The sequence below is a fragment of the Schistocerca serialis genome, chromosome 7, assembly GCF_023864345.2.
Source record: "Schistocerca serialis cubense isolate TAMUIC-IGC-003099 chromosome 7, iqSchSeri2.2, whole genome shotgun sequence".
In the NCBI taxonomy this organism is placed as follows: domain Eukaryota; kingdom Metazoa; phylum Arthropoda; class Insecta; order Orthoptera; family Acrididae; genus Schistocerca; species Schistocerca serialis.
In genome coordinates this window covers 355,721,368-355,749,260 of record NC_064644.1, presented here as the reverse complement: position 1 = coordinate 355,749,260, position 27,893 = coordinate 355,721,368, and the positions used below count along the sequence as shown (strand labels likewise).

Genomic DNA, 27,893 nt, shown 5'->3' with positions numbered 1-27,893 from the left:
CGCTGCAGCGGAGAAAAGGGTGAAGAGAAGAGGTAAGGAAAAGAGAAGGACAAAGGAGGGATGAAGACATACAAGCAGAGAAGGCGAAGAATGCGTTAAATTGACAAGCATCCGTCTCCAGACGTAGGCACAAACCATACTCCCAGAGGGGGAGAAAGGGAAGGAAAGAGGCAGAGGTGAGGGGAGGGGGGGCGAAGATGGGGGCTAGGGAAGGACGCGGAAAAGGTAGGTATGCAGCCCGGAAAGGAAGGAGGGCCACATTAGCTCGGGGTCCCGTGCTCGCTACGCACGTATCCACAAAAGAGTTGTGGACCCCCTGGGGGGAGATTTGAAACAGATACAATGTACGGAACTTTGGTTACTGTCCGTCGACATTCGTCGCAAGTTGTTACAAGAACCGAATGACACTGCAGACGCGGTCTCATGGACCCCACACTGTCAGCTAGCACAATCTATAGGGAAATTCCGGCTTAATACCTTTACACCTGTACTATTGCCAATTTGTCTATGGAAGACTTCAAGGTATGTTAGACAGTAGGCAGAGCCTTTCAAACCTGTGTGTGTTTCGAGATACGCAGACAATACTTGGCAGTGAGAATATGTATGACATTTTACAACAGCTGAATTCAATCCACCTGAATATTCGTTTCACGGTGGATGTGGAAATGGAAGGTTGCTTTCCATTCCCTGATGTGTTGGACAAGAGGAAGATTGATGGTGTACTGTGGCATACCTTTTATAGGAAGCCTAGTCACACAGTTACACTGATTTGCCAGTTATCATCTGGGTTGGCAAGAACAAGTCCTTCGTACCTTGAGGGGGGGGGGGGGGCGGGAGGGGGGGGGGAGAGAGGGGGGGGGGACTTCCGCAAGATCTGGAACAGAAGAGAGCAGGTGACCCTGGGACGCAGAGACTCTGGGTCCCCCAGTCTAAGTGTGGCAGGGAGGAAGCCCCGTGAGCGGTCCCTTAGTTGGCAGATGCCAAAGAAGAGGGCACTTCTTCAGCTGGGTAGTGTAAATGGCACCCACAAGTGACAGTCTGGGAATCACAAGAGTGGGAGTAGAGGATTGGGGGGGGGGGGGGGGGTTGCAGGACTGGCTGGTTGGTTGGTTTGTGGGGTTGGAGGGACCAGGCTACAAAGGCCATCTGTACCTTATTCCATGACCAAGAAACACCCACAAGGAAGAAAAACAAGCAACGGAGATGACAAGGAACGACACAGAACAAGACAGACATAGACAAAGACCAGAAAAGAGAAATTAAAAGCACACTAAAGTGTTACAGTCGTTGGCCGATCATGGAAACAAAAACAACAAAAGGAAAAGCCAACCACCAAAAGGGACATTAAAAACCTCAATCTAAAACCGTAGGCCAAAGGCAAGACTTAACACAAAAAAAGACACAAACCCTCAAATCAAGCGATAAAAGCCCCCGGGTGGAAACAACTCTAAACTAAGCCTGCGATTGCAGTGTCTGTTAAAAGTGCTGGGAGCGTATCAGGCAGGGCAAATGTCTGCCTGAGCACAGTTAAAAGCGGACAGGCCAACAGGATGTGGACCACTGTCAACGCTGATCCACAGTGAGGCAGAGGTGGGTTCTTGCGGCGCAATAAATGACCATGCGTCAGCCTGGTGTGGCCAATGTATAGCCAGCAGAGAGCAACTGATTCCTTGCGAGAGGCTCGCAAGGAGGAGCGCGACACACCTGTAGTCTCCTTGCTGACCTGAAGATTGTTTGGGGAAGGCAGGGAGCGCCATTCATCACTCCAAGTACCAAGGACTTTTTGCCGCAATACTGACTGGAGATCACATTCCAGAAGGCCAATCTCCGGGCCGGTGCACTGATAGCCTGCTTGGCCTGCGTGTCAAAACATTCATTACCCAGGATGCTGACATGACCTGGGGTCCACACAAAAAAACACAGAGCGGCCACAACGGGCAGGAGTATGTATGGACTCCTGGATAGCCTTCACCAGACTAGAATGAGGAAAACACTGGTTGATAGCTCGGCAACCATTCAGGGAGTCACGAGAGATAACGAAGGACTCACCTGAGCAGGAGCGGATATACTCTAGGGCGCGAGAGATGGCAACACGCTCTGCAGTGAAAACATTGCAGCCATCCAGCAATGAGCATTGTTCAGATCGATCCACAAGAGTAAAAGCAAAACCAACTCGACCAGCAACCATCAAACCATCGGTATAGACTACAACAGAGCCGGGAAACTCGACAAGAGTGGAAGGAAAGCGTCGGTGGAGGGCCTCAGGAGGGACCGAGTCTTTTGAGCCTTTTGCCAAATCCAGCTTAAGGTATGGGCGGAGCACACAGCACAGGGGTATATGTAGGTTGGCCAGGAAAAGAGGTGGGAGAGGGAAAAACTCAAGCCCAGAGAGAAGAGACCAGACGCAAATTGACCAGGGCTGCCATTCTGGAAGATGGATGACCGAGTTGGGGAGCAGGAGACGGTAATTGGGACGCCTGGGAAAGCTACAAACATGCGCAGCATAAGCAGCCAGAAGTTGTTGGCGCCAGGTCCACAACAGAGGGACACCAGCCTCCACAAGTAGGCTGGCGACAGGGCTCGTGCCAAAAGCTCCAGTGGCGAGTCGGATCCTGCAGTGAAGGATGGGGTCAAGCAACCGCAATGCGGAAGGCAATGCCAAACCATAAGCCGGGCTCCCATAATCAAGACTGGACTGAATCAATTCGTGATACAGCCGGAGAAGGGTAGACCAATCGGCACCCCAGCTAGTGCGACTCAAGCAACAAAGAGTGTTAACATGGCGCCAGCACATTTGTTTAAGCTGCCAAATATGAGGGAGCCAAGTCAACTGGGCATCAAAAAGTAAGCCAAAAACCGATGCGCCTCCATCATGGCAAGAGGTTCGCTGTCAAGATAAAGCTGTGGTTCAGGGTGAACAGTGCGATGCCGGCAGAAATGCATGACCCAAGTCTTGGCAGCCAAGAACTGGAAGCCGTGCATGACAGCCCAAGACTGCGCCCTACAGATAGCACCCTGTACCTGCCATTCAGCAACCGCAATGCCAGTGGAGCTATAGTACAGGCAAAAGTCATCAGCATACAAAGAAGCCGATATGGACGTTCCCACAGCTGCAGCTAGCCCACCGATAACTAAAAAGAGGCAGCCACTAAAGACAGAGCCTTGCGGGACCCCACTCTCCTGGACTCGATAGGAACTATGGGAGGGACTGACTTGCACGCAGAAGGAACGAAATGACAAAATTTTGAAAAATCGGGAGCGGGCCCCTAAGACCCCACCCATGAAGCATATGGAGGGATGTGATGTTGCCATGTTGTATCGTACGGCTTCCACATGTCAAAAAATACGGCAACCAGATGCTGATGGTGAGCAAAGGCCGTATGGATGGCAGACTTCAGGAAGATCGGATTATCGGTGGCAGAGCGGCCCTTATGGAACCCACTCTGAGACCGAGCCAGAAGGCCCCGAGACTCAAGTAGCCAACTCAACCTCTGGATCACCATGCATTCGAGCAACTTGCACTGAACGATGGTAAGGCTAATGGGGGGGGGGGGGGGGGGGGTGTAGCTGTACACCACCGGTGGGTTCTTGTCAGGTTACAACACAAGTATGACGATGCTTTCCCGCCGTTTTGATGGGGACTCACCTTCAACCCAGATAAAGTTGAAAAGGTCTAGGAGGTGTTGCTGGCTGTCCACCAAGAGGTGTTTAAGCATCTAATTGTGGACATGATCCAGCCCATGAACCATATCAGGGCAAGCGGCTAGTGCACTTTGGAATTTCCACTCAATGAGTGGAGCACTGTACTATTCTGGGTGGTGTGTATGGAGTGAAAGGCTCCGCCGTTCCAATCGCTCTTTCAGGAAGCGGAAGGCCAGCAGGTAATTCATAGAAGCGGAACTCTGAGCGTAATGCTCTGCTAGGAGTTCTGCATTCATGTCAGATTCAGTACAGACTGCCTAATCTTGGTCCAAACCTGCGATGGAGAGGTACGGATACTAATGGTGGAGACATATCTTTCCCAGCACTCCTGCTCCTGTCGGCGAATAAGGCACAGGCTTGGGCATGGAGCCACTTAAAGGTAATGAGGTGTTCAAGTCCTGGGCACTGCTTATGACGTTGAAGGGCCCGCCTGCAATCTCTAATCGCCTCAGCAATCTCCGGTGATCACCAAGGCACAGTCCTCTGCCAAGGGGACCTGGAAGAACAGGGAATTGCAGATTCCGTTGCAGAAATGATGCCGGTGGTTATTGTGTGAACCACCACATCAATGGCGTCATAAGAAAGAGGCTCAATAGTGGCAACGGAGGCGAACAAGTCTCAGTTAGCCTTATTCAAAGCCCATCTGGAGAGGTGCCCACAAGAGTGACGCTACGACAGCAACAGAAAGATGGGAAAGTGGGATGGATGGTGAAAGGCCAGGGCTGCAGACCATAAGGTCATTGGCTGGGTACGTGCCATGCTCCACATTGAAATGCGTGGGGGGCACCACTATTTAAGAGAGAAAGGTCGAGCTGTGCCAACAAGTTCTCAATGGCAGCACCTCGGCCTGTTGCCACCAATCCACCCCACAGAGGGTTATGGGCTTTAAAGTCATCCAGTAACAGAAAAGGTGGAGGCAGTTGGGCAATCAGCACAGCCAATAAATGCTGTGGGGCACCACCATCTGGTGGAAGAGGGATACTGCAGACGGTAACAGCCTGTGACGTCCGCACCGTAACAGCGACAGCCTCTAAAGGCTGTTTGCAGAGGCTTACACTTGCTGTGAAGAGAGTTAAGGACTTAGATGCATGCTCCACGAGATACTCTCTCATAAGATGCCCGATTCTTATACTAGTCCCGATAGCCACAGAGGGTGGGGGGGTTTGCAATGCCGGAAACTAAGTTTCCTGGAGAGCAATGCAAAAGAAAGGGTGAAGGCTGAGAAGTTGTCGGAGCTCAGCAAGGTGGTGGAAAAAACTGCTGCAATTCCACTGAAGAATGACATCGTCCGCAGCCAAAAACGGCGTGAAGGGACTCAGGAGGCAGATTATGGTGCTGGGTCATCTACTGCCAGTGAAGAGAACCTGAATCAAGGACCACTGAGCCTGAGGTAGAGGCGAGATTCAGGTTGTAAGGGGACGCCAAAATCAGCAAATCGTCCTCAGACGCAGAGTTGGGAAGGACAGGTGGCACAGAGGCAACCAGAACCTCTTCCTTCTTATACAGCTTTGCCTTGTTCTTCTTCTTCTTCTTCTTCTTCTTCTCCTCCTCCTCCTCCTCCTCCTCCTCCTCCTCCTCCTCCCCTGCTGCTCCTTAGGAGCAACATGGGAGGGAGTCACAGAAGGAGGGTCAGGGACAGACTAAGAGCAGGAAGCTCTTCGATCTGCTGCTCGTGGCTCCTTGAGCCACTGATTGACGTCAGCTGTCGGGCTGGAGGGTGCCTGCAGGGACAGCCGTTGCCAACAGGGCAACGAAGTCACAGCGTATGATGCAGTCATTGGAATAGGATAAAGGCGTTCTTATTTCCTCTTTGCATCTTAATAGGCGAGCTTGTCCAGGGTTTTGACTTCCATTATTCGCCGCTCCTTATGGGGAACAGGGCAGTAAGGCGAGCAGGGGCAATGGCGCTTCCCACAGTTGACACAAGTGGGAGGAGGCACACACGGAGCGCCCAGGTGCAGAGGACGACCGCAATCCTGGCAGGTGGCACTGGATGACGTGTGGTCAATCCTCCAGCGCTTGAGGAGGGACGTAAGGTTTCACACTGCAACGGCAAACCATCACCTTGACCTTTGGGGGTAACGAGTCACCCTCAAAAGCCAACATGAAGGCACCAGTAGCAGCCCTGTTATCTTTGGGTCCTATGTACACGCACCGGACGAAGTGGACACCGCATCGCTCCAAGTTGGCGCGTAGCTCCTCATCCGACTGCAAAAGGAGGTCACGATGGAAAATAATACTGTGGACCATGTTAAGGCTTCTATGGAGCGTAATCAAGTCAGGGATGTCACCCAGCTTGTCACAGGCAAACAGTGCCCTCAACTGGGCTGGGGAGGCCGCCTGGATCAAAATTGACCCGCTACACATTTTAGATAATGCCGCCACTTCCTCAAACCTATGTTCAAGATGGTCAACAAAAAAACTGGGGCTTCGTTGCCTGAAAGGTCTCCTCACCAGTCCTGCTGCAAACGAGGTACTGAGGTGAATATGGCTCTTGAGACCTGGTCACCAAACGGTCCTTCCAAGGCATAGCCATGGAGGGGAAAGATCGGGAACCATAGGTCGCAGCATCGAAATCATTCATGACACACATTGAGACTGCTGGGGCCAAGCGACCACCAGCCTGATTTGATTTAACCTGTTTCATTGTGGGTCATCCGCCCTGATGCCATCCAGTCCGACCAGGGGCTCTCCCCACAGGCGCCATCCAGCCTCAGAGAGGGCCACCTGGTGGGATGGCCATTGTCGGGAGTCCTGGTCCCCCAGAAGGATGGGCACCTACTCCTTGGCATATGCGGGGAGGTCTCAGCTCTGGCATCAGCAGTGCAATTCCTGCCTGTGTTGTCAGGGGGCTACCACCAAGAGGGTAAATGACAACCCCATCATGACCAACTGGCTACCGCACTGGATGTCGGGTGCTGAAATGGTCCACAATTGTCATGGGCGCGAAGGATGGTATGGCGTAGGAGATGAGAAGTAGGCAACCCATAAGACGTTGGGTGCAAAACCCACTACATGACAATAAGTAGTATGCAAGATCTTGGTGCATGATGGAAAAAAAAAGGGAGAGAGAGAGAGAGAGAACCACGTAAGGCATCCTTCCCCAAATGGCAAGCACTAGCAACAGAAATTTGGAAAGCATGGAGGTCAAACCCGAGAGGGGACCATTGCAGAAAAGCCGAAATGTTGGAGACTCCTTTTAGTTGGCTCTTACAACAGGCAAGAATACCACAGGCCAATTCTAACCCCCGAACCCGCAGGAGGAGGGGGGGGGGGGGGGGGGGCAGGACTGAGTTTAGGAGGGAGAAAGGACATAACAGACAAAGTTAGATGCAACAGACATGGGGTGAAGACTGTCATATTTCTCATGAGCCTAAGTGTAGGCTTAACAACCAAGGGACTTACACTCTAATATCTTCTTTTCCTTCTGATAAACCGGGCAATCTGAAGAGTGTGGAGAGTGATGATTGTGACAAAGCACACAGGCAGCACAACACAGCAGCTCCCCTCAAGGAGTAGGTGTCCACATTCACTGCACAGAATGTCTACGGTACAGTGGTAAGCCACGTGCCCACAATGCGAACACTGAAAACCAACACCTAATGGGTGGCAGGATGTACAGCTCCATGAGACATAGATAACTGACAACTCTGATCTCTGGGACACTTCCACTGAAATGCCAAAGGGCACCAGGATTGATGCAATTGTCATTACAACCTTTGTGAATACTCCAAACAAACTGAACATCTTGCAATTCCAGATTGACTCCAAGTTCCTCATCATTTGAAGGATGATATTCCTGTGAAACATAACACCCTGAGCCAATATTCAAAGAGTGGTGAGGAGTAATGGACACAACAGCGTCACCAAGACGGCCACAGACATGAATGGATACAGATTGGGCTCCTGAGGAAGTTTTGATCATCAGTGAACCCAATCTTACTCAGAGTCCACTTCACCCAATTTGCTTTCAATAGTTTTTGCAAAAAATAATGGCTTGATTGTGGTGAAAGTGTACCTGTCAGTCCTGGTGCAGACTAGGTAGCGGGGAAAGGCTTCCACTCCAAGCTGGCAAGCCTGGCTCTCCTCCCAAGGGGCAGCCAGGGAAGGAAACGTTGCAGTATCATAAGACGCAGCATTTAAAGATCCATTTCCAAATAAAGAGATGAATGTAAGAGAATGGTCAGCTTTTGGAAGCTTAATACTTTTCATACAAAAGATCTGCCGTGACACCATCCACTTTGATCAGGGGCTCTCCCTGTGGGTGTCACCTAATCAGCCGTCAGACAGCTGCCACTGCTGGGGGTTCTGGTGCTCCAAGATGACAATCAACAACTCCTAGGTACACACGGGATAGTAGAGAGAGAGAGAGAGAGAGAGAGAGAGAGAGAGAGAGAGAGAGAGAGAGAGAGAGAGAGAGAGAGAAAATTAATCTTTCCGGTACTGTTGTACATGTAGTTTTTTGGATTCCGTTGCACAGATGACTGACAAAGTTTTGCCTTGAAAAAGGCAAGGCATGCACCTGTTGAAGTATCGGCGGATGTTGACTGCATTCTTGCAAGTTATTTGAACATCGTGTAAGCCAGGAGAAACACAGGTCTTACATAAAACAACACTGTTTATGAAAACTGGATGTAAATGTAGTTCGAAATGAAGTTCTTGGAGCTCACTATTTATATATGTTTACTGGGGAAAGTCCATATTACTACCAAAATGGTTCAAATGGCTCTGAGCAGTATGGGACTTAACATCTGAGGTCATCAGTCCCCTAGGACTTAGAACTACTTAAACCTAACTAACCTAAGGACATCACACACATCCAGGCCCAAGGCAGGATTCAAACCTGCAACCATAGATATTAATACCAGAACAAGCTATATTTGTTCCAGCAAACATTAAACTACTATTTCCAGATGATGCTATGTGAATGGCACGCGTCTATTACTGTAATGCTATCACAATCTATGAAACAAAAATATGGGGTCAGTTGTGTGATGCAAAACAGATATTCACACTGCGAATAGTAACCATCAGACAAAAATGAAGACACACTGTAACTATACAACTATTTTTCCTCTTCATATTTCAAGTACCAGCTTGAATGAGAAATTTAAGCAAACGATAAATAATTGCTTATAGTAAATCCTTTCTATTCAGTTAATGAATAAATAGTAAACAGAGAAAACTGGAAATAGGTATATAGTGTAATACAATTAAAATTTGTATAGACAGATAGGTCGTAATTTCAATGTGTGTTCTTAGGGGTATGGAAATAAAATGTGTGTAGGTAAATACAAAATGTGGAATTGTGTATGATGCTACAGTATTTAAAAATGATATCCTAAGTTAATTAAGAAGTATGTGATTATGATTGTCTAAATTTGACATTGCAAATGTGTACTTGTATCTGGTCCATGTTTGTACATCCAAAGCTAATAATTTATTAATTAATTTAACAACAACCAATTTTGGTGACTCTCCATCCAGAATAATACGCTATGTCCTCACTACCATGAAATTCTCAACCGAGTCTAAAATTCTGCCTAATACCCCATATCACTGCACTTATGTTAAGAAATGCTGGTGTGGAACCACATCAAATGCTTCAGTAATATGAATATGGCTCTCACTACACCAGAAGAAATGTCCCCCATAAAATCAATAACTTCTATAATTAAACAGCAACAAAGCTAACTAAAGGGTGTGCTTCTGAGTAACAAATGAAGTATTCTTTGCAACCACTCATTTATCAATGGGACATTTCCCAAATGGTTGAAATATGCTGATGTTAAGCCTCTGTTTAAGGAAGAAAAGACAGGAATACTGTTAAACTTCCATTCAATTTCACTTTTGCCAGTAATCTTGAAAATTTTACAAAAGGTAATACATTATTGGTTTCTTAACAATCTGGCAAAAAAAAATATTGTTACAGTCACACCTGAGATTTCTAAAGGGTTCTGGTATTGAGAAGGGAGTCTACGTAAAGCAAGAATAAACTTAATTCATTACACACAGTAAATTAAGGAAAAAACTTAATTCATTGGACACACTAAATCACAATATCTTTTAAGTAGCTTAGAATACTAAAACGTAACAGAAAAAATTGCGTCGTCATGGAAAAGATGGATTGCTGCTCACCACATAGATTAGATTAGATTTACTTTCATTCCAATTGATCCTTAGTGAGGAGGTCTTCCAGGATGAAGAACATGTCAGAAAAACAACAATACATGACAAATATTTACAACTAAAACGAATAAGCTAATGTACCATTCCACAAGTCCCAAGTGGAATGATCGTCATTTTTCAATGAACGCTATATGAAAGAGTCATTTTACAAATACTAACGCACTGAATTTAAAATAAAAAAGTTTTTTATGTATTCATAAAGTAATAAATGTGTAATACAACTACTATAATACTTATTTACAATGAACACATTACTGCACTGAAATGGTGCAGAAGTTAGATTGTACTTACACACACACACACACACACACACACACACACACACACACACACACACACAACTAAGTGACTTTAAAGCCTTGTGAAGATTATTCTTATTTCTAGTATTGATTCCATTAATTGAGCTGCTGGTTTGAAAAAGTGATATTTTTAATGACAAATTTCATTAAGGAGTAAATATATTGAGAAGCAGTAGTTAGTATCCCTAGTTCCCTGAACAGGCTTCTGAAGGATGTTCTTGAGTTCACACCACATACAACTCTTACTGCAAGTTTTTTGCCCGGCAAACTTTAGCTTGGCTTGATGAATTACCTCAAAAAATAATCCCATATGACATTATGGAATGAAAGTAAGCATAGTATGCCAGCTTTTTCCTTTTTATATCCCCTATGTCTGACAATTCGCATTGCAAATAGAGACCTGTTAAGAGACTTCAGCGGTTCTGTGGTGTGCTCCTCCCAGTTGAATTTATTATCAAGCTGTAATCCCAAGAATTTAACACTGTCCACTTCTTCTATCTGTTTATCATATGTTAGGCATATACTCACGGGACACCCCTTACAAGTTCTGAACCGCATGTAGTGTGTTTTTTTCAAAGTTTAGTGACAAAGAATTGGCTAGGAACCAGTGATTAATGTCCACAAATATATTATTAGCTGATCTTTCTAAGACTACACTTGATTTGCTATTTATTGCAATGTTTGTATCATCGGCAAACAAAACTTACTTGGCATCTGGTAATGTTACTGATGGAAGAAAGGGTAAGGGCCCAAAATGGAACCTTGTGGGACCCCACATGCAATTAGTTCCCAGTTGGATGATACATGTCTCTTTCCTAGTAACACCCTTTGTTTTCTGCCAGAGATATAAGATTTGAACCATTTTGCAGCATTTCCTGTTACACTGTAATATTCTAATTTCCTTAAAAGGATTTTGTGATTTACACAGTCAAATGCCTTTGACAGATCACAAAATATACCAGTTGCCTGCAATTTTTTGTCTAATGAATTAAGCACATTTTCATTTTCACGGTAAGTGCAGACGACCTTCTCAATATCAGAACCCTTAAGAAATCCAAACTGTGACTTTGATGGTATGTTAATTGAGATAAGATGGTTATAAAGCCGATTGCACATTACTTTTTCTAAAATTTTTGAGAATGCTGGGAACAGTGAAATTGGATGGAAATTTGATGCTATTTCTTTATCTCCCTTCTTAAACAGTGACTTAACTTCAGCATATTTCAACCATTCAGGAAATATTCCACTGATAAACGACTGGTTACACAGATAGCTTAATATGTTACTTAGCTCACAATCACATTCTTTAATTAACTTTGTTGATATTTCATCATACCCACTAGATGGTTTTGATTTTAAAGATTTTATGGTTGGTTGAGGTTTAAGGGACCAAACAGCAAGGTCATCAGTCCCTTGTTTCAAATATGCGCCATTCCGCTAATGGGACAACTCAGTAATGTCAGAACAATAAAACGGAAAAAGGGAAAAAATGTAAAAAGGCAGGCATGTTGTCATTGGTGAAAAACAAAATGAGGGAAGTCGGCAAGAGAACGAACCCAACACTATGCTGAAGCAGCATAGGCAAGACCACCTGCGACTTAAAAGGTACAACTGCTATAATGTAGAAAGTACGTATGGGAATAGAGACACCCAAACACTCACCGCCCTGCCCCAACACCAGAGAGAGATTAAAAACCTTAAAACTGGGAATAAAAACCACTTTCCCGGAGGAAACCGAGAACCAGAGAGACCATCCGGGAATCGTCAGCCAACATCAAAGGTAAAGTGTGGGGGAGCCTGTACTTAGCACGCAGAGCCAAAAGAAGGGGGCATTCAACCAAAATGTGGGCTACTGACTGGAAGGCTCCACAACCACATAGCGGGGGTGGCTCATCACGCAAAAGAAAACCATGGGTCAACGAGTATGGCCAATGCGGAGGAAACACAGTGTGGTTGAGTCCTTTCGGGAGATGCGAAAGGAAGAACGCCATGGGCCTGTGTCACCTTAATTGCACGAAGTTTATTAGACAGGGGAGTAGCCTCCCAAGAATTGCCCCATGACTGTGCGAAGTGGGATTTGATGTGAAGCCGTAAATCCGCTGCAGGAGGGGCTACAGAAAACGGGGGTAAGTAACTGCTCCCCCAGCCAAACGATCAGCGAGCTCATTACCCGGGATACCCACATGGCCAGGGACCCAAAGGAAGTCAATAGAACAAGCAGCACGGTGAATATCAGCGAGATGGTCGTGGATGGCAGAGACCAAGGGATGGCGCGAAAAACACCGGTCAATAGCAAGAAGGCCACTCATCGAGTCCGTGCATAACAAAACGCGGTTGTGTTGGGACTGTTTAATAAAGGTAAGGGCCTGGGAAATTGCCATCAATTCCGCAGTAAACACCCCACATGTAGGTGGCAGCAGATGACTTTCCATTCCAACAGAGGACGTGAAGGCATACCCAACACGATCAGCAGATTTAGAGCCATCAGTGTAAAAAACAACAGCATCCCGAAACTCCCATAAAATTTGGCGGAAAAAGGAACGGAACACCACCGGGGGGGATGGAATCTTTCGGACCGCGGCGGAGATCCATCCGAAGTCGAGGCCGAGGAACTAACCAAGGAGGGGTGGAGGGGAGGGAGCGAGGAAGACAGGACAAAGAAGGAAGCTGAAAATCACGGCAAAGAGATGCAAGGCGCAGCCCAACCGGTAAACCCGCCCGAGGGCGGGAGTCGGGTGGGCGACGTCCATGGTCTGGGAACAGGATAGAATAGGAAGGATGAGTGGGAGAGGAATGGATAGTGAGTGCATAAGACACCAGAAGCTGGGACCGCCGAACAGAAAGGGGGGGGGGGGGGGGGGGGAGATCCCAGCTTCAACCAGGAGACTATCAACAGGGCTAGTAGGGAAGGCACTGGTGGCCAAACGGATACCACGATGGTGGACTGGATCCAGCACGTGCAGTGTGGAAGGAGCAGCTGAACCATAAACTTGACAACCATAGTCCAAGCGAGACAGAACTAAAGCACGATAAAGACGGAGGAGGAGGGAACGGTCCGCACCCCAAGAGGAGTGGGCAAGGAAGCGAAGGACATTGAATTCACGGAAACATCCTACCTTCAGGAGTCTGACATGGGGCAGCCAAGTGAGCTTGTTGTCGAAAAGAAGACCCAGGAAACGAAACTGTGTAACTACAGGCAATTGTTGTGCAGCGAGATAGAGCTCTGGATCAGGGTGGATCGTAGTACGGCGACAGAAGTGGACCACTCGCGATTTTAAAGGAGAGAATTGAAACCCGTGTGAGAGGGTCCATGCATAGGCACGCCGTATAGCGACCTGGAGCTGCCGTTCTGCAGATGCCAACGAGGAGGAACTAACCCAAATGCAGAAATCATCCACATACAGGGCAGGGGCGACCAAGGGACCGACAGAGGCTACAAGTCCATCGATAGCAATGAGGAAAAGAAGGACACTCAAGACAGAACCCTGTGGGATGCCTGTCTCCTGGGTCCGTGGAGAACTAAAAGCAGTACCAACTCGAACTCTGAATGGCCGATGGATCAGGAACTGGGGGACAAAAATCGGGAGTGGGCCCCGAAGACCCCACTGACGAAGGGTAAGTAAGATGTGATGGCGCCAGGCCGTGTCATAGGCCTTGCGAAGGTCAAAAAAACACTGCAACCGAATGGCAGCGCTGGGAAAAAGCCTGCCGAACTGCGGATTCCAAGCGAAGTAAATGATCGATTGAAGACCGTCCCTCTCGAAAGCCACACTGGTAAGGCGACAATAGATCCCGAGATTCGAGGACCCAATTGAGCCGACGGGCTACCATCCGTTCAAGTAACTTACAAACAACATTGGCCAAACTAATTGGCCGATAGCTGTCAACAGATAGGGGGTTCTTACCAGGCTTAAGGACAGGAACCACAATGCTATCCCTCCACTGAGAAGGGAAGTCACCCTGGAGCCAGATACGGTTAAACACCCGAAGATGATGTTGCCGTTGTGGAGCACTGAGATGTTGAAGCAGTTGGTTATGAATGGAATCTGGGCCAGGGGCCATATCATGAGAAGAAGATAGAGCAGAAAGAAATTGCCATTCAGTAAAAGGTTCGTTGTAAGATTCTGACTCACAAGGCGTGAAACATAAGGTGGAAGCTTCAGCCAGCTGTTTTTGATGAAGGAAAGCAGCTGGATAGGAGGCTGACACTGACACCACTGCAAAATGGGTCGCAAGATGTTCTGCAAGTACTAATGGGTCCGTACAAATGCCATCTAGGAGGTGAAGGCCTGGGAGGGTGGACTGCCGATGGAAACCTTGGAGAGAACGAAGTGTAGCCCATACCCATGACAGAGGGACAGTAGAACCAAGGGAAGAAATGAATCGTTCCCAATATATCCGCTTACCCTGTTTGATTAAATAACGGGCTTTAGCACGGAGGCGTTTAAAGGTAGTAAGGCTGGCTACGGATGGGTGCCTCTTAAGGTGTTGCAAAGATCGACGGCGATTACGGATGGCAATGGCAATGGCCGTACTCCACCACGGGACTTGCCGACGACGAAATGGTCCAGCTGAGCGCGGGACAGCAAGGCTAGCAGCGCGAACAATCGCGTGAGACGCGTCACGTAGGACGTCATCAATACAACCCGACAAAGAGGGAGAAAACTCGACCTGTGCAGTGTATAGAGGCCAATCGGCGCAGTGGAAAGGCCAAAGAGGTAACCTGTCCATCGGGAAGCGGGAAGGGAGCCTGATAATCAACGGGAAACTGTCACTATCACAAAGGTCGTCGTGTGGTGACCAGTGTAATGAAGGTAGGAGAGAGGGAGAAGAAAGAGAAAGATCAATGGCAGAAAAGGTACCATGACCGGCACTGAAATGAGTAGGGGAGCCATCATTAAGAAGGCACAGGTCATGGTCGCAATAAATTGGTCTATAAGAAGACCTCGTCTAGATGGAAAGGCACTGCTCCACAAAGGATGATGAGCATTAAAATCCCAAGGAGGAGGAAGGGAGGTGGAAGTTGCTGAAGAAGGGTGGTTAAGGCAGCAGGTGTAAGAGTCCTGTCAGGAGGGAGATAAAGATTGCAAACTGTGACTGCAGAGTCTAAGTGGACCCTAACAGCAACCGCTTCCAATGTAGTTTGGAGAGGAATCCACGTGCTAGCAATGCCTGTACGGACCAACGTACAAACGCCACCAGAAGCCCGCAGAGGTCCAACCCGATTTCGACAGAAAACACGGAACCCACGGAGGGTCGGTGAGTGAGCATCAGTAAAATGAGATTCCTGGAGAACCACACAAGCTGCAGAGTAGGACGAAAGAAGGGATTTCAATTCTGGAAGGTGACGATAGTATCCATTACAATTCCATTGGAGAACCACAGAACGATGGTTTAAATGAGGGCTGAACATGCAAAATTCAGTCATACCGCTGGGTCCCCACCCGTCACCGACAAGGAGGGGGCGACATCCATGAACGGCAGGTCAGAATCTGGTTGTGAAGCCGGGGATGGGACCTCTGGTGACACCAGAGGCTCTTTGTCCCGGCACTTATGTTTCTTCTTCTTTTCAGGCTGAGATCGAGGAGGGCTGTGTGGCATAAAGGAGCCGGCTGCATCAAGATCAGGAACAGAAAGAGACCGGGCGACCTGGGGGCCGACAGACCGCGGGTCTCGCGGTCGTCGCGCGGCAGCAGACCTTTGACCTGGAAGGTGCCGGGAAGGGGCATCCTGGGAGAGGCGCCCTTGACCGGCAGACGCCGAAGGAGTGGGACACTTCTCTGGCTGGGGAGGGGGAGCAGCACCCATAGGAGAAGGTGTGGGAGCCGCAGGGGAGGGGGGGGAGGAGAGGGGTCCAGGATGGGGGTAAGGAAGGGGGAGGAAGGGGTGAAGATGTAACCAAGGCGTAACTAGATGTCATGGACACAGGGTGCAGTTGTGCATATTTCTTACGGGCCTCTGTGTAGGTTAAACGATCGAGGGACTTATACTCCTGTATCTTTTTTTCTTTCTTATATACTGGGCAATCTGGTGAACGTGGAGAATGACTACCATGACAATTTACACATACAGGAGGGGGAACACAGGGACTCCCCTCACGGAGTGGACGTCCACTGTCACCACAGAGAGGGGCCTGGGAACAGCGAGAAGACATGTGGATAAAACGCAAGCACTTAAAACACCTCATAGGAGGTGGGATGTACGGCTTCACATCACAGCGATAGACCTTAATCTTAATTTTCTCAGGGAGGGTATCCCCTTCAGAGGCCAGGATAAAGGCACCAGCATCAATACGATTATCCTTAGGACCCTTCTGAATACGCCGAACAAAGTGGACACCCCGCCGTCCGAGATTGTCCCGAAGTTCCTCATCAATTTGAAGGATGAGGTCCCTGTGAAAAATCACACCCTGTACCGTATTTAGAGACTGGTGAGGGGTAATGGACACAGGAATTGTGCCAAGATGGGTACAGGCACGAAGGGCCGCAGATTAGGCAGCTGAAGCAGTTTTTATCAGCAACGAACCCGACCGCATCTTGCTCAGGGAGTCCACTTCGCCAAACTTGTCTTCAATGTGTTCCACAAAGAATAAAGGTTTGACACTGGTGAAAGTATCTCCATCAGTCCTGGTGCAAACTAGATAACGGGGGAAAGGTTTTGCCCATAGACGACGGGCCTGACCCTCTTCCCAGGGAGTAGCCATGGAAGGGAAGGCCAAAAGGGCAAGAGAAGCAGCACTTGAGGAATCAGTTCCACGCAGAGAGACGGCCGCAGAAGAACGGCCAGAGTTTTGGACCCGTATGCGTTTCATCTGCATAGCGTCCGCCCTGATACCACCCACTCCGATCAGGGGCTCTCCTCACGGGCGCCACCCAGCCACAGCAAGGGCCGTCTGGCACGGCGGCCATTGCCGGGAGTTCCGGTGCTCCAGGATGACGAGCAACCACTCCAAGGCACGCATGAGGAGGTCACAGCTCAGGTATCAGAAGTGTGAACCCTGTGTGTTCAGGGGGCTCAACCAAAAGAGTACATAGTGAACCCACCACATGGGCTGGCTACCGTGCTGGCTATGCACCCTAGCATCAGACAACGACGTAAAAGAAAAGGTGGAATGTACTAGGAGGGCGCACGTCGGAGACACTAGGTAAGGTGCTCTTCCCCAAATGGCTCACACTACGGATGAGAAATTTTGTAATGGAGGTCAAACCCCAGAGGAGGGCCAAGGAATGCCAAAAGGAGGTGATGATTACGCAACAAAGCCGGAGTGTAAAACCAACAGAACCAGGAGGATAGCGGGGGCCAACATAAGCAAGGACACCAATAGAGGGAGAGGAGAGGGCGAGGGGAAAGGAACATGGAGGGGAAAGGAGGGGAACGGAAAGGAAATGCAGTCCTGGAGAGAAAGAAGGCTGCAATGGCTCGGGGCCCTGTGCTCGCCACGCACGTATCCACAAGAGTTGTGGACCCCCTGGGGGGAAAGATTTTATGATGGATATTATTTCTGCTAGGGTAGTAAGGGTCAAATTAATATTATGAAAGTTACTTGAAATGTCTGGTCTGAGGTATTCCATAGCAGCATCTACCAAACCTGACAACCCCATCTTTTCAGTAACAGTTATAAAATGTTTGTTAAAAAGTTCTGCAACATTATACACATCTGTCACCAATGTATCATTTACTCTTAATGCTATTTGTGCCTCTTCATGTCTGGTTCTATCGGTCTCCTCCTTCACTATATCCTATATTGTCTTTTTTTTGTTATCTGCTATGACTATCTTTTCCTTTTAATATATTTGCTTTGATGTCCATATTACAGTCTTTAATATTTTGCAGTATTTCTTGTAATGTGCTATAAAAACAACATCGGAACTATTTCGGATTGACAGATACAGTTTTCTTTTTGTTTTACAAGATACCCCTATTCCTTGAGTAACCCACGACTTCTCTGTAAACATTGCTCTAACCTCGGTAAGTTTAGGGAGAAAACAGTGTTCGAATAAGGTAAGCACTTTATTAGCAAAAGTGTTATATTTTTCCATTCATGCCATGAGCACTGTAAACGTAAGCCTAGTTAATGTCTCTGAGGAGTGTCCTAAAATAATCAATTTCTGACTTATTGATTACCCTCTTGAGATCAGATTTAACAGACTTTATATCCTGTTCAGTATTAACATTTAACAGAAGGAACTGCATGTCATCGTCTGAAAGGCCATTGACTATTGGTTTTGTAATATAATTTTGTTCATTGGACTTTTCTATAAAGATAATATCAATGGCTGTTTGTGAGCAATTGGCTACCCTAGTGCGGAACTTAACAGTGGGAATTAAGTTGAGTGATAGTGTTACTAATTTAAGTAAGTTCCTTTTTTTTGGGAGAGTCTTTAGGAAATCTACATTGAAATCACCAGCAACCACTATTTCTTTGTTTTTGGTTGTTAAATGAGCCAGTACAGCTTCAAGGTGGTTTACGAATAGATTTAAGTTACCTGCAGGTGCTCGATATACACTTAATATTATGAAGGATTTTTTGTGAAATTCTACTTCTGTTGCACATGCTTCCATATGCTGTTCTAGGCAAAATTTATGAATGTCTATGTTCTTGAATATATGACAGTTCCTGATGAAGATGGCAACTCCTCCTTTTTCCATTTCTGATCTACAAAAGTGAGATGCTAACCTAAACCCTGTAACACTTAAAAGTTCTATACCAGTGGTCACGTGATGTTCTGAGAGGCAGATTATGCCAGCTGGGTTTGAAGACTAATTCATCTATGCAGATAGTTAATTCATTAAGTTTATTTCTCAGTCCTCGAATATTTTGATGCAATAAAGATCGCTGACATTTCACACTGACTGAGTTAAAATTGGGTAGATTTAAAATATCTGCTGACTGTTGAAAATTCTTAACCAATAGCTGTTTATGCTGATGTAATAAGCTAGAATTATGTTTTCTGGTTTCTTTCTCAAACTCAAGGTTTGTCTCAGTTCTAACCTCTCTTAAAATTTGGTTTCTTTCTGTCCTCCCTACCCTAAAAAAGGGTCTTTTCTGAACCCCATAACCACTGGTATTTTACCACTCATGACAGTGCCTCCCCCCTTTAACTTTCCTGCTATTTTCCCCAGCCAATTTACCCTTCCCCTTCCTGTTGAGGAGGAGGCCATGCCTAGTATAATCCCACCTATTGAGAGAATCAACAGGAGCCACAACAATGTGTGACCCTGCACCCGACATAAGCAGCCGTTCCAGGTCCAAATTAACTCTCTTGACAGAAGAATTCAAATGAGATTGGCCATGGCGCCCAAGAACAAATACAAATTCAACACTAGTATGCTTCGATGCTGATGCAATCTTTGCCAGGTGAAGCACTATACTGTACCCAGGATCTCTGTCAATACTGTTACCTGCCCCACCCACTATAACCACGGTGTCTTCCTTAGCGAAATTTCTGCAAAGTGATCCTAAAGCCTCTGTCACCAACTCCAGACCAGCACTAGGTTTAAAAAAATTGGTGACCTGGTAATCTGATCCTAGTTCATCCTGCAAAAGTTGGCCAACACCTCTTCCATGGGAACTACCTAACAACAACACCACCTTTCTCTTTACTGGTTTCCCTACATTCTAACTTTTCAATATGCTGCTGAAAATTTGTTGTGCCCTGTCTACACCCGCAACTGCTTGAGGCTTACCTCCTAACTGAAGCAACAGGTCAAATCTATTTTCCACATTCACCACGAAGCTATCAGACAAAATTCTATGCCTGTTCCTCCCGTTGCCACTTCCCACCTCTCTTTACCCTTCACCCTCCTTTACCTGTCAACATCTCCCCTGGCCTTGTCTAACTCAGCCTGAAGGGTGGCAATTTTCCCTTCCTGTTCTAGTATCTTCCTATCTCTACTACAAATCCTACAAGAACACTGATGAGTCTTATTTACTTCCCCTATTCCCACACCACTACAGTCACCCACAGGGAAAAAACTACGGCACCCATCACACCAAAGCCCTGACCTAACAATTCTACGGCCAAGTCAGGCACTTTTCACTCATGATAAACGTAATAGTTTATTAAGAATAAGTCAGTTAAATTACAGATACGGGGTCACTGATAGGCACAACAAAATGACTCAAGTCAGCAAGCAACAAACTTACAGCATGCTTGAATAACTGCGAGTCAGCAACTTCTGTTAACCACTACAATGAAAAACCACACAAATTTTACTTTTTTATTCACTCTATGATCAATTTTGGGCTTCAGCCCAGAACTAGTAATCGAAAGAATAAAAATAGTATAATTTGCAACTTTGGATTTGTTTTTTGTTGTACTACAGAAGCAAGCTTTTGGCCAAAACACCATCTTGCAAATTAGACAAACAAAAAACACACACACACACACACACACACACACACACACACACACACACACACACACACACACACACACACACGGCTACTGTCTCTGGCTGCCAAGGTGCCATACTGCGAGCAGCTGCACATCTTGGGAGAAGCAATCTGGGGTGGTGGGGGTAAAGAGGAGGCTGGGGTGGGGGTTGGTGAGAGGGGACAGCAGGTTAGTGAGAGGGGATGGTAAAGTGCTACTTGTGGGAGCGTACAGGAAGAAGGTGGAGAGATTGTAGGGCAGCTATGATGAAGTCGTGACGCTAGTAATTGGATGGAATAAAAGGGGGTGGGGGAGGGGGCAGAAAAGGAGAGAAGTAAAAATAGTGGGGTTGCATTGTTTGGATAGAGGGTTGTGTAGTACCGGAGTGTGAACAGGAAAGGTGAGACGCGGGCGAAGGGTAACAACGAATGAGGGTTGAGGTCAGGAGGGTTACATGGAACGTAACATATATCTAATGACTGTGTCACAGCATGTGCCATTTGGATCTTTCCTACTAACACCACCTATTCTCAGTGGTGCAGGTAGGAATTCTTCCTGCAATGTATCATATGTTCCCGTAACCCTCCTGACCTCAGCTTTCATTAGTCATTGTCCTTCACCCACCTGCCCCCTTTCTCTGTTTCCACGGCAGCCCTAGACAACCCTCTATTCCACCAACAAACCCACAATATTATTACTTCTCTCTTCTTCCACCCCCAACCTCCGCATCTAACCTCCCAGCTGCACCTAGCTGTCCTATTCTTTCTCCATCTCATCCCTGTATGCTCCCACAAGCAGCACTTTACCACCACCCCGATGCTGCAGCCGCCTCTTTACTGCCATCACACAGAGTGTTTCTCCCATCATCATGAGCAGCTGCTCCCGTCTGGCCTCGGGGCAGCGAAAGACAATGGTCATGTGTGTGCAAGTTGCATTTGCGAGAGTGAGTGTGTTTTCTAATTCTGGAGCAGGCCTTTGGCCTGAAGTTTACTTATTTGATAGTCTACAACAATGTAGGAAAAGACATTGCTACATACCGAAAAGAAGACATCAATCTGCAGACAAGCTCAATTAAAAAGTCACTTACAGAAGGCTTTTGGCTACAGCCTTCAACAGTGAAAGAGAAACACACACCATTCATACACACAAGCACATCTCATGCGCATGCAACCACCGACTATGGCAGCTAAGGCCAGAATACAGCCATCACGTGGAATGGCAGCAGGAATTTGGAGGGGTCGGGTTAGGGATAGTAGCATGCCGGTGGGAGGACAGAACAACACTGTCTGGTGGAGCATGCAGGAACAAGAATGCCAACAAGCACTGATCAGGAAATTGCAGGGTCAGAAGGTGGAGCAAAAAGGGGAGGAGTGAGGAAAGATGCGTGGTTGTGTGGGCAGACAGTGGCAAAGAACAAGGCTGAGAGATGAAAATGGGGAGGAGCTGATAGGAGAGAGGCTTGGGTGGAGAGTGTGTGGACAGTATGTTACCACAGGTTTAGAGGGGGATAATTATGGGAGCGGAGAATGTGTTGTACAGGGTAACTTTGATCTGCGCAGTTCAGAAAAACTGGTGGTGATGGGACCTGCATCCACAAGGATCACTTCACTTGGCATTTGTTTAATATCCATTAGCATATTTGTTTTTCTTTGAAAAATTTTTGGCTATTGTGGATTTTCGGTCTTCTGACAAGTTCTACATCCTCACTGATCTTCTCGCTATGGATCTATTGGTACAAAAAGAGTAATCTGATCTTCGAAGTCAAGAGATACTGCATTCTGTTGGATTTCCTTGAACCATAGTGTTCTGTATGTTATGTGTGAAAAGTGCAAGTTAACATCTGAGAAAGGAAAGAAATAACAACAACAATAATAATAATAGCGGATTTAAAGGGTCTGACCATTCATGTTTTCTAAATGTTTGCATAGAGTATATCTCAGGTGCGGCAAAATTTCCTAGGGGATGCAAGAAACCACCTAGAAACTACATCCAGACCTGCTATCTTACCAGTCCTAATCATTAATCTGAAAGACAGATTCACTCCAGCTCAGAGTTCTCTCTTCGTGTCCCAAAGGCGAGATAATGCACTTGCCTATCCATGAGGGTAATGTTTGCTTTGCATGCAGGAAGTCATTTTATGTGAGATACATTATTACATTTGATCTCAAAATACGTTACGGAACTCTACAACACAAGTCAACGAGACAGGATGCTAGTTTTATATGTCACATCTATGCTTTTAGTAGATGGGTGTGGCCTGTGCTTTCTGTGATCACTGGGCAGTCTAGTGATGTAAAATGGCTGGGCACTTACAAGTTGGGACAAATGCCCAAGATAAATGCATGGGCAAATGCTCAAAATTAATAAATTCTCAGGCATTTATGCATTTTAATGATAAATTAATAAGTGGCACTCATAAAAAAATTAAACTGCTATTTTATTTTGGCAAACGTGTTTCGCGACACTGCTTTTGTAGTGGTTGGTGAACCAAGTTGAAAAAGGTGCTTGACTGTTAGGGAGAGTTCCTAGTGGAAATAAATTGGACTTTAAACATAACTATACATTTTTAATGAGGTCCATTCTTGGGGTAGTACATAATAAAAAAAGAAAACTAAAGTTTAATGTAATGCTTGAAATAAAGTTAACTAAGTACGCAGCCTGAAGACATTTTTACTTATACTATACTACAGAAAAAAGTTCCCCCATAATGATTTTAATTTGGGATGACTCATATTTCAATTCCCATTCCCTGAGTAGAAGAATTGCCAATTCTCTAGGACTCTGCTAGTAGCCTATAGGAATGTAACCATTACTGTATGTTGGGCATCAATTCCTTATTATCAGATCATTTTTATGTTGGTGTTCTCACTTTATCTTCACAGTAGTGCAGTCGTATGAAAGTAGATAAAGAAAGGAGCAGTATAGCAAACTAGTTCATCTCAAATGTCAATACATCTGACAAAGCATTTTTTGGTTTTTCACTCAAAACAGTTTAACATTTAAGAATACATTTAGGCCCTAATACTACACAGCTGTTTAGCACTGTGTGTGTGTGTGTGTGTGTGTGTGTGTGTGTGTGTGTGTGTGTGTAAGAGAGAGAGAGAGAGAGAGAGAGAGAGAGAGAGAGAGAGAGAGAGAGAGAGAGAGAGAGACACTGGTGAAACAAAAAAATATTGTAAATAAGCAGCTATGAGTAACACACCCCTTCTGTTTTCCTTTGGGTCTTAGTAATAAAGGCAATGAATGACACTCGTATGTTCACATTTGCTAACTCTGGACATCACCCTGCGTTATTTACCAATGTCTGGAGTTGAAAGAACTTCATCCATTCACCACAAAGCGCCCAGTTAAAATATTATTGGTGTATTACAACCCTTTCTAAAATTTCTAATTTGTGTTACCACAATCCTAGGGAAGGTTCTTGTTCTAATTCAGTTTACTAGAAGACATTGTGTCTTTACTGCTGTCCACTCGTTTGAAAGAGAGGTAATACGTAAAAGAAAGTTTGCTATTTGTACTCACTTGAAGTCAACTCCTTTACAACTCTTTGGGTCTGGATGCTCCTCAAATTTTGAAATATACAGAAACGCTCTTGCTATTGGTAAAGCCTTTATTTCAGTATAACCAGGTGGTTCTGCAGCATGAAAACGCTGAAGCCACTGATCAATAGCTTCATCTGTAACAGCAGACTTTATTTTCTTGTGTTTACAACACACTGCAAAACTTTTATTTTTCTTTGAATATGCGTCTGAGCGTTTTTCCATTAAGTAACGCGCATTCTTACTACAGTGACTAATAAATAACTTAATGCTCTCTTCACTTTTCGTTTGGACTTCTCTCTGTATAGCTGTTATATTTAAACATCCATGTTTCTTAAGTGCCTTCAGAAAACGAGATTTTTCTTCTGTTGTCCACGTTCCTTTCTGTGGATCGTAGTCGCGTTGCGGTTTTATTATTTTCCGTTTGTGGCGTGTCATATTAGTCTCAGGAACCACCTGAAATAACATTCACGCATTTATTAACGAAAAACGGTTTCTTGTGAATTAACTAACGCCAGTAACATTCAGATGGAAGATAAAGTATATGAGCACATAACTCGACTTTTCGCCTGTAAGCATACTGCAATGATTATGACAACATAATCTTTTCAAGATTTTAAAGCTCCTATTTCTAAATATATTTCTAGTATTAGGTAACAGTTCTGAGGCGTAACTTAACACATGTACGGCAGACCAAAGAATGATTAAAGCAGAAATTGATGTCACGATGAACATAACACCTGCTGAGGAATCCCTGCAGCTCAGTTTGTCTGCGACGGTTTTAAACTTCAACTCCTATACTTGGTTGTAGTTTAGTGAACGTAAACAAATAACACTGCGTAAGTATACATTTAACACAAAAGCTTTAATATCAATAGTAGTATGTATACTAACATCCTCCCTACTTGATTGCTGACATCCTTCGCTTTCTTCCATATTTATAACTCTAAGCCGTTATCTGACTACAGTACAGACCACACATTCCTTCAACTCTTTAAATGTTTATATGTTTCCATAGATGTACCGTTTTACGAGTACTCGCTATGCGCATCTCTGACGAACATGCTGCCAACCGTTCAAAGTAAAAGCCTGGTCACACGCAACGATCAGTCTGCGCAAATGGACACATCATACGTGCGCAGACAGATCGTTGCCTGTGATCTGGAGATTTGCGCACATTTATCAGTTCGAATAACCCTTACGAGGGTACGATAAATCATTTTTGATGTTGCTTCTTCGTGTTTTATATTCCTTGCTCCAAGACTTCCTTGATTCTTCGAGATCACCCAAGCCGGAGACTTAAACGAGACAACCTCGCGCCGCGCATCTGTCAAATAAACGGCCGGCTTCCTAGAACGGAGCACGTTTAAAATAAAAGTGCTGTTCCAGCCGTCATCAGTAAAATTTTGCTCCAACTACACATCAGAGTCTTTTAGTTTTGTGACACAATCATCCACAAAACTTTCACTGCATGATTACATATCGCCGTAGAATGTTTTCTAGCTGTAACCATTGAGTTATTTTCAAGTTTAGAGGCACTATCCATATCAAATCGCGAGAGCTTTCAATGTTATTGCCAACACACACTTGAATACACATGCAACTGCAGTGGCAGCTCGTGAATTTGCATTCTGGGCGTTCACAAACTTTTGGATTCAGATAAATATGAGAGTGTGAAATCGTCTAATGTACAACTGTTTCAAGAAGTTTATACAACTACATCCCTTGCCAATAATGATAACAATAGTAATAATAATAATATTTTAATTGAATCGACTGTGGGTTCTTTGTGAAACATTGTAAATTAAATAAGCATACACTGTTTTTTGCCTCGTTTCACAGATTTTATTGTTGTTACTGCACAGACTAGGTTTCCGGTTATAAGCCTATTTTAAAGAATGTTATTGATTCCCAAAGATGACAATGCACAGATAAACATTTGAATCAGTAATGTACTTGAAAATGGGCTTATAAACCGAAACCTAGGTTGTGCAGTAACAACAATAAAATATGTGAAACAAGGCATTTTTTTTTGGGCAAATGTACAATATCCCTAACACGTGAACTCATGAATTTACTTGTGGGGTGAAAGTCAGATATTCTTACGCTGCATCCACACAACAACTTGTGCTAACTGTACACTTCCTTGTTAAATGTTCACTTGTAGTCACGCTTATTTGATTTCATCACTCTCCCAGTTAAAGGATCTGTTGTCGGCCTTGGTTCCTTTGCGGTACACCGATAAGCGGTACAAAATATTAACTCGCTCGCCGACAAGTGGAACACAAAACAAAGCAAAATGGAAATCGTAAAACTTTAAATTATTGAAAATATCAGGCACAGACTCTGAAAATGAGCGTGTAATTATCTGTCAGAACGGTAATTTGCAATGAAACGAAATGATAACGAAGCAGAAGACTCTATGACTGTGTAGAATCCATGTAGCAACGTAATTGTTCTTCTACACGCTGGTGCAAGAAACCAAAAAGACCGGCGTTAGTAGACACTCTCTCTGTTCTAGACTTGAAGAAACGCACGCTACGGTGGCCATCTGGCATTGTAAGTTATGAATTTTTTAATAATATATGGTAATTTATCATAATTGTGTATTTTTCTTTCATGTGTATAGTGGCCTTCATGCAGAAGAAAAAATATTATTATCAAGGTTTTCAGTATACTGGATAAACAACAAGAACGACGAACAATCGATCATTCTTGGCAGACATCTTGCATAGGAATAATTTCATTGCGGTCTGTCATCAACGGACGATTTAAAAGACTTGCGTCATAATAAGTAAAGAAGAGAAAATGCATAAATTAATTTATTTCGTATTAGAGTAAAAATTAAGAACATTCAGTTCATTACAGATATTGGCCACTTCTCAGCTAATAAAGGTTATCCTGTTTAAAAAAGGAAACACTTTCTTTAATTCAAAGGTTTCTTTTAATTAAATTTTGCTTTGTTTAAGATATCCTGCAGTAATATTTTAATGTGATAACACGAAATATAATTCCCGAGATTACGTTTACGTTTTTGTCTCTATGAATGCTCCACATAGACAGCAACTCACGCATTCCTATATTAACAAGGCGGTGTGTCGCATGCTGTTAAATAATCAGAGCTCAGAGAACTATTTTACAAAAGTATAGCTTCACAATATAGCTCTCTTGTGCTCACTCTCCCAAATAAGTGCTCTATTCACGCTCTTGCCAGGCATAAATACGAATAAAGTTAGGTGTTGAGGATACAGGGTACTTTTCCAGCTCAATATTATATAAAAATCAACAACTATTTCCTTCAGGCACTGTTTATAATGTATACGTTTTTCCACCTATTATGTTTATTACAAGGATAAAAAATATCATATCTTACATTTTAATTTTTATAGTTTTTTCCTAATAAAATATTTTTTTTCTACAATTTAGTTGATTCTGCAATAAAGCTTTGGTCTACTACATAAGTATAGACTATTGCAAGTTACAGAAAAAAATTAGAGCAATGCTTTATAAACTTCAGGAAATATTTGTACCTGAACTCTGAAAAATACAACTTGTGGGAAATTGTGAATGAAGATATGAGTCCAATTAAACTGTCCCTCACAACATTCATGGAGAATAGTCTTCATCCTGCAGCATTTCGTCGCCTTCAAGCTTCCTCTTGGTATACCTTTTAGCACTTCTTGCTTCATTGGTAAGTTGAAGAGCGAATCTTTCAGCTTCATGCACCTGTTGTCAGTCACATACAAGCAGTTGATCTTCCATATTAGAGCCACATTATATGCCTAATT

General features: G+C 44.9%; 1 protein-coding gene across 3 annotated transcripts in view; it reads right to left on the bottom strand.

Annotated features, from left to right (window-relative positions):
* Nucleotides 1–25,142, bottom strand: part of LOC126412651 (uncharacterized) — a 79,708-nt gene extending 54,566 nt beyond the window's left edge. For 2 of the 3 annotated variants that reach the window (XM_050082347.1, XM_050082348.1), the window contains exons 1-2: nucleotides 25,000–25,142; nucleotides 24,089–24,561 (exon numbers count right to left, since the gene is read on the bottom strand). In XM_050082347.1, coding sequence (XP_049938304.1) covers nucleotides 24,089–24,561; nucleotides 25,000–25,041 — 515 coding nt within the window. In that variant the 5' untranslated portion in view covers nucleotides 25,042–25,142. The remainder of the gene's footprint in view (nucleotides 1–24,088; nucleotides 24,562–24,999) is intronic. The other variant, XM_050082349.1, reaches the window with a different exon arrangement.
* Between the last annotated feature and the right edge of the window lie 2,751 nt (nucleotides 25,143–27,893).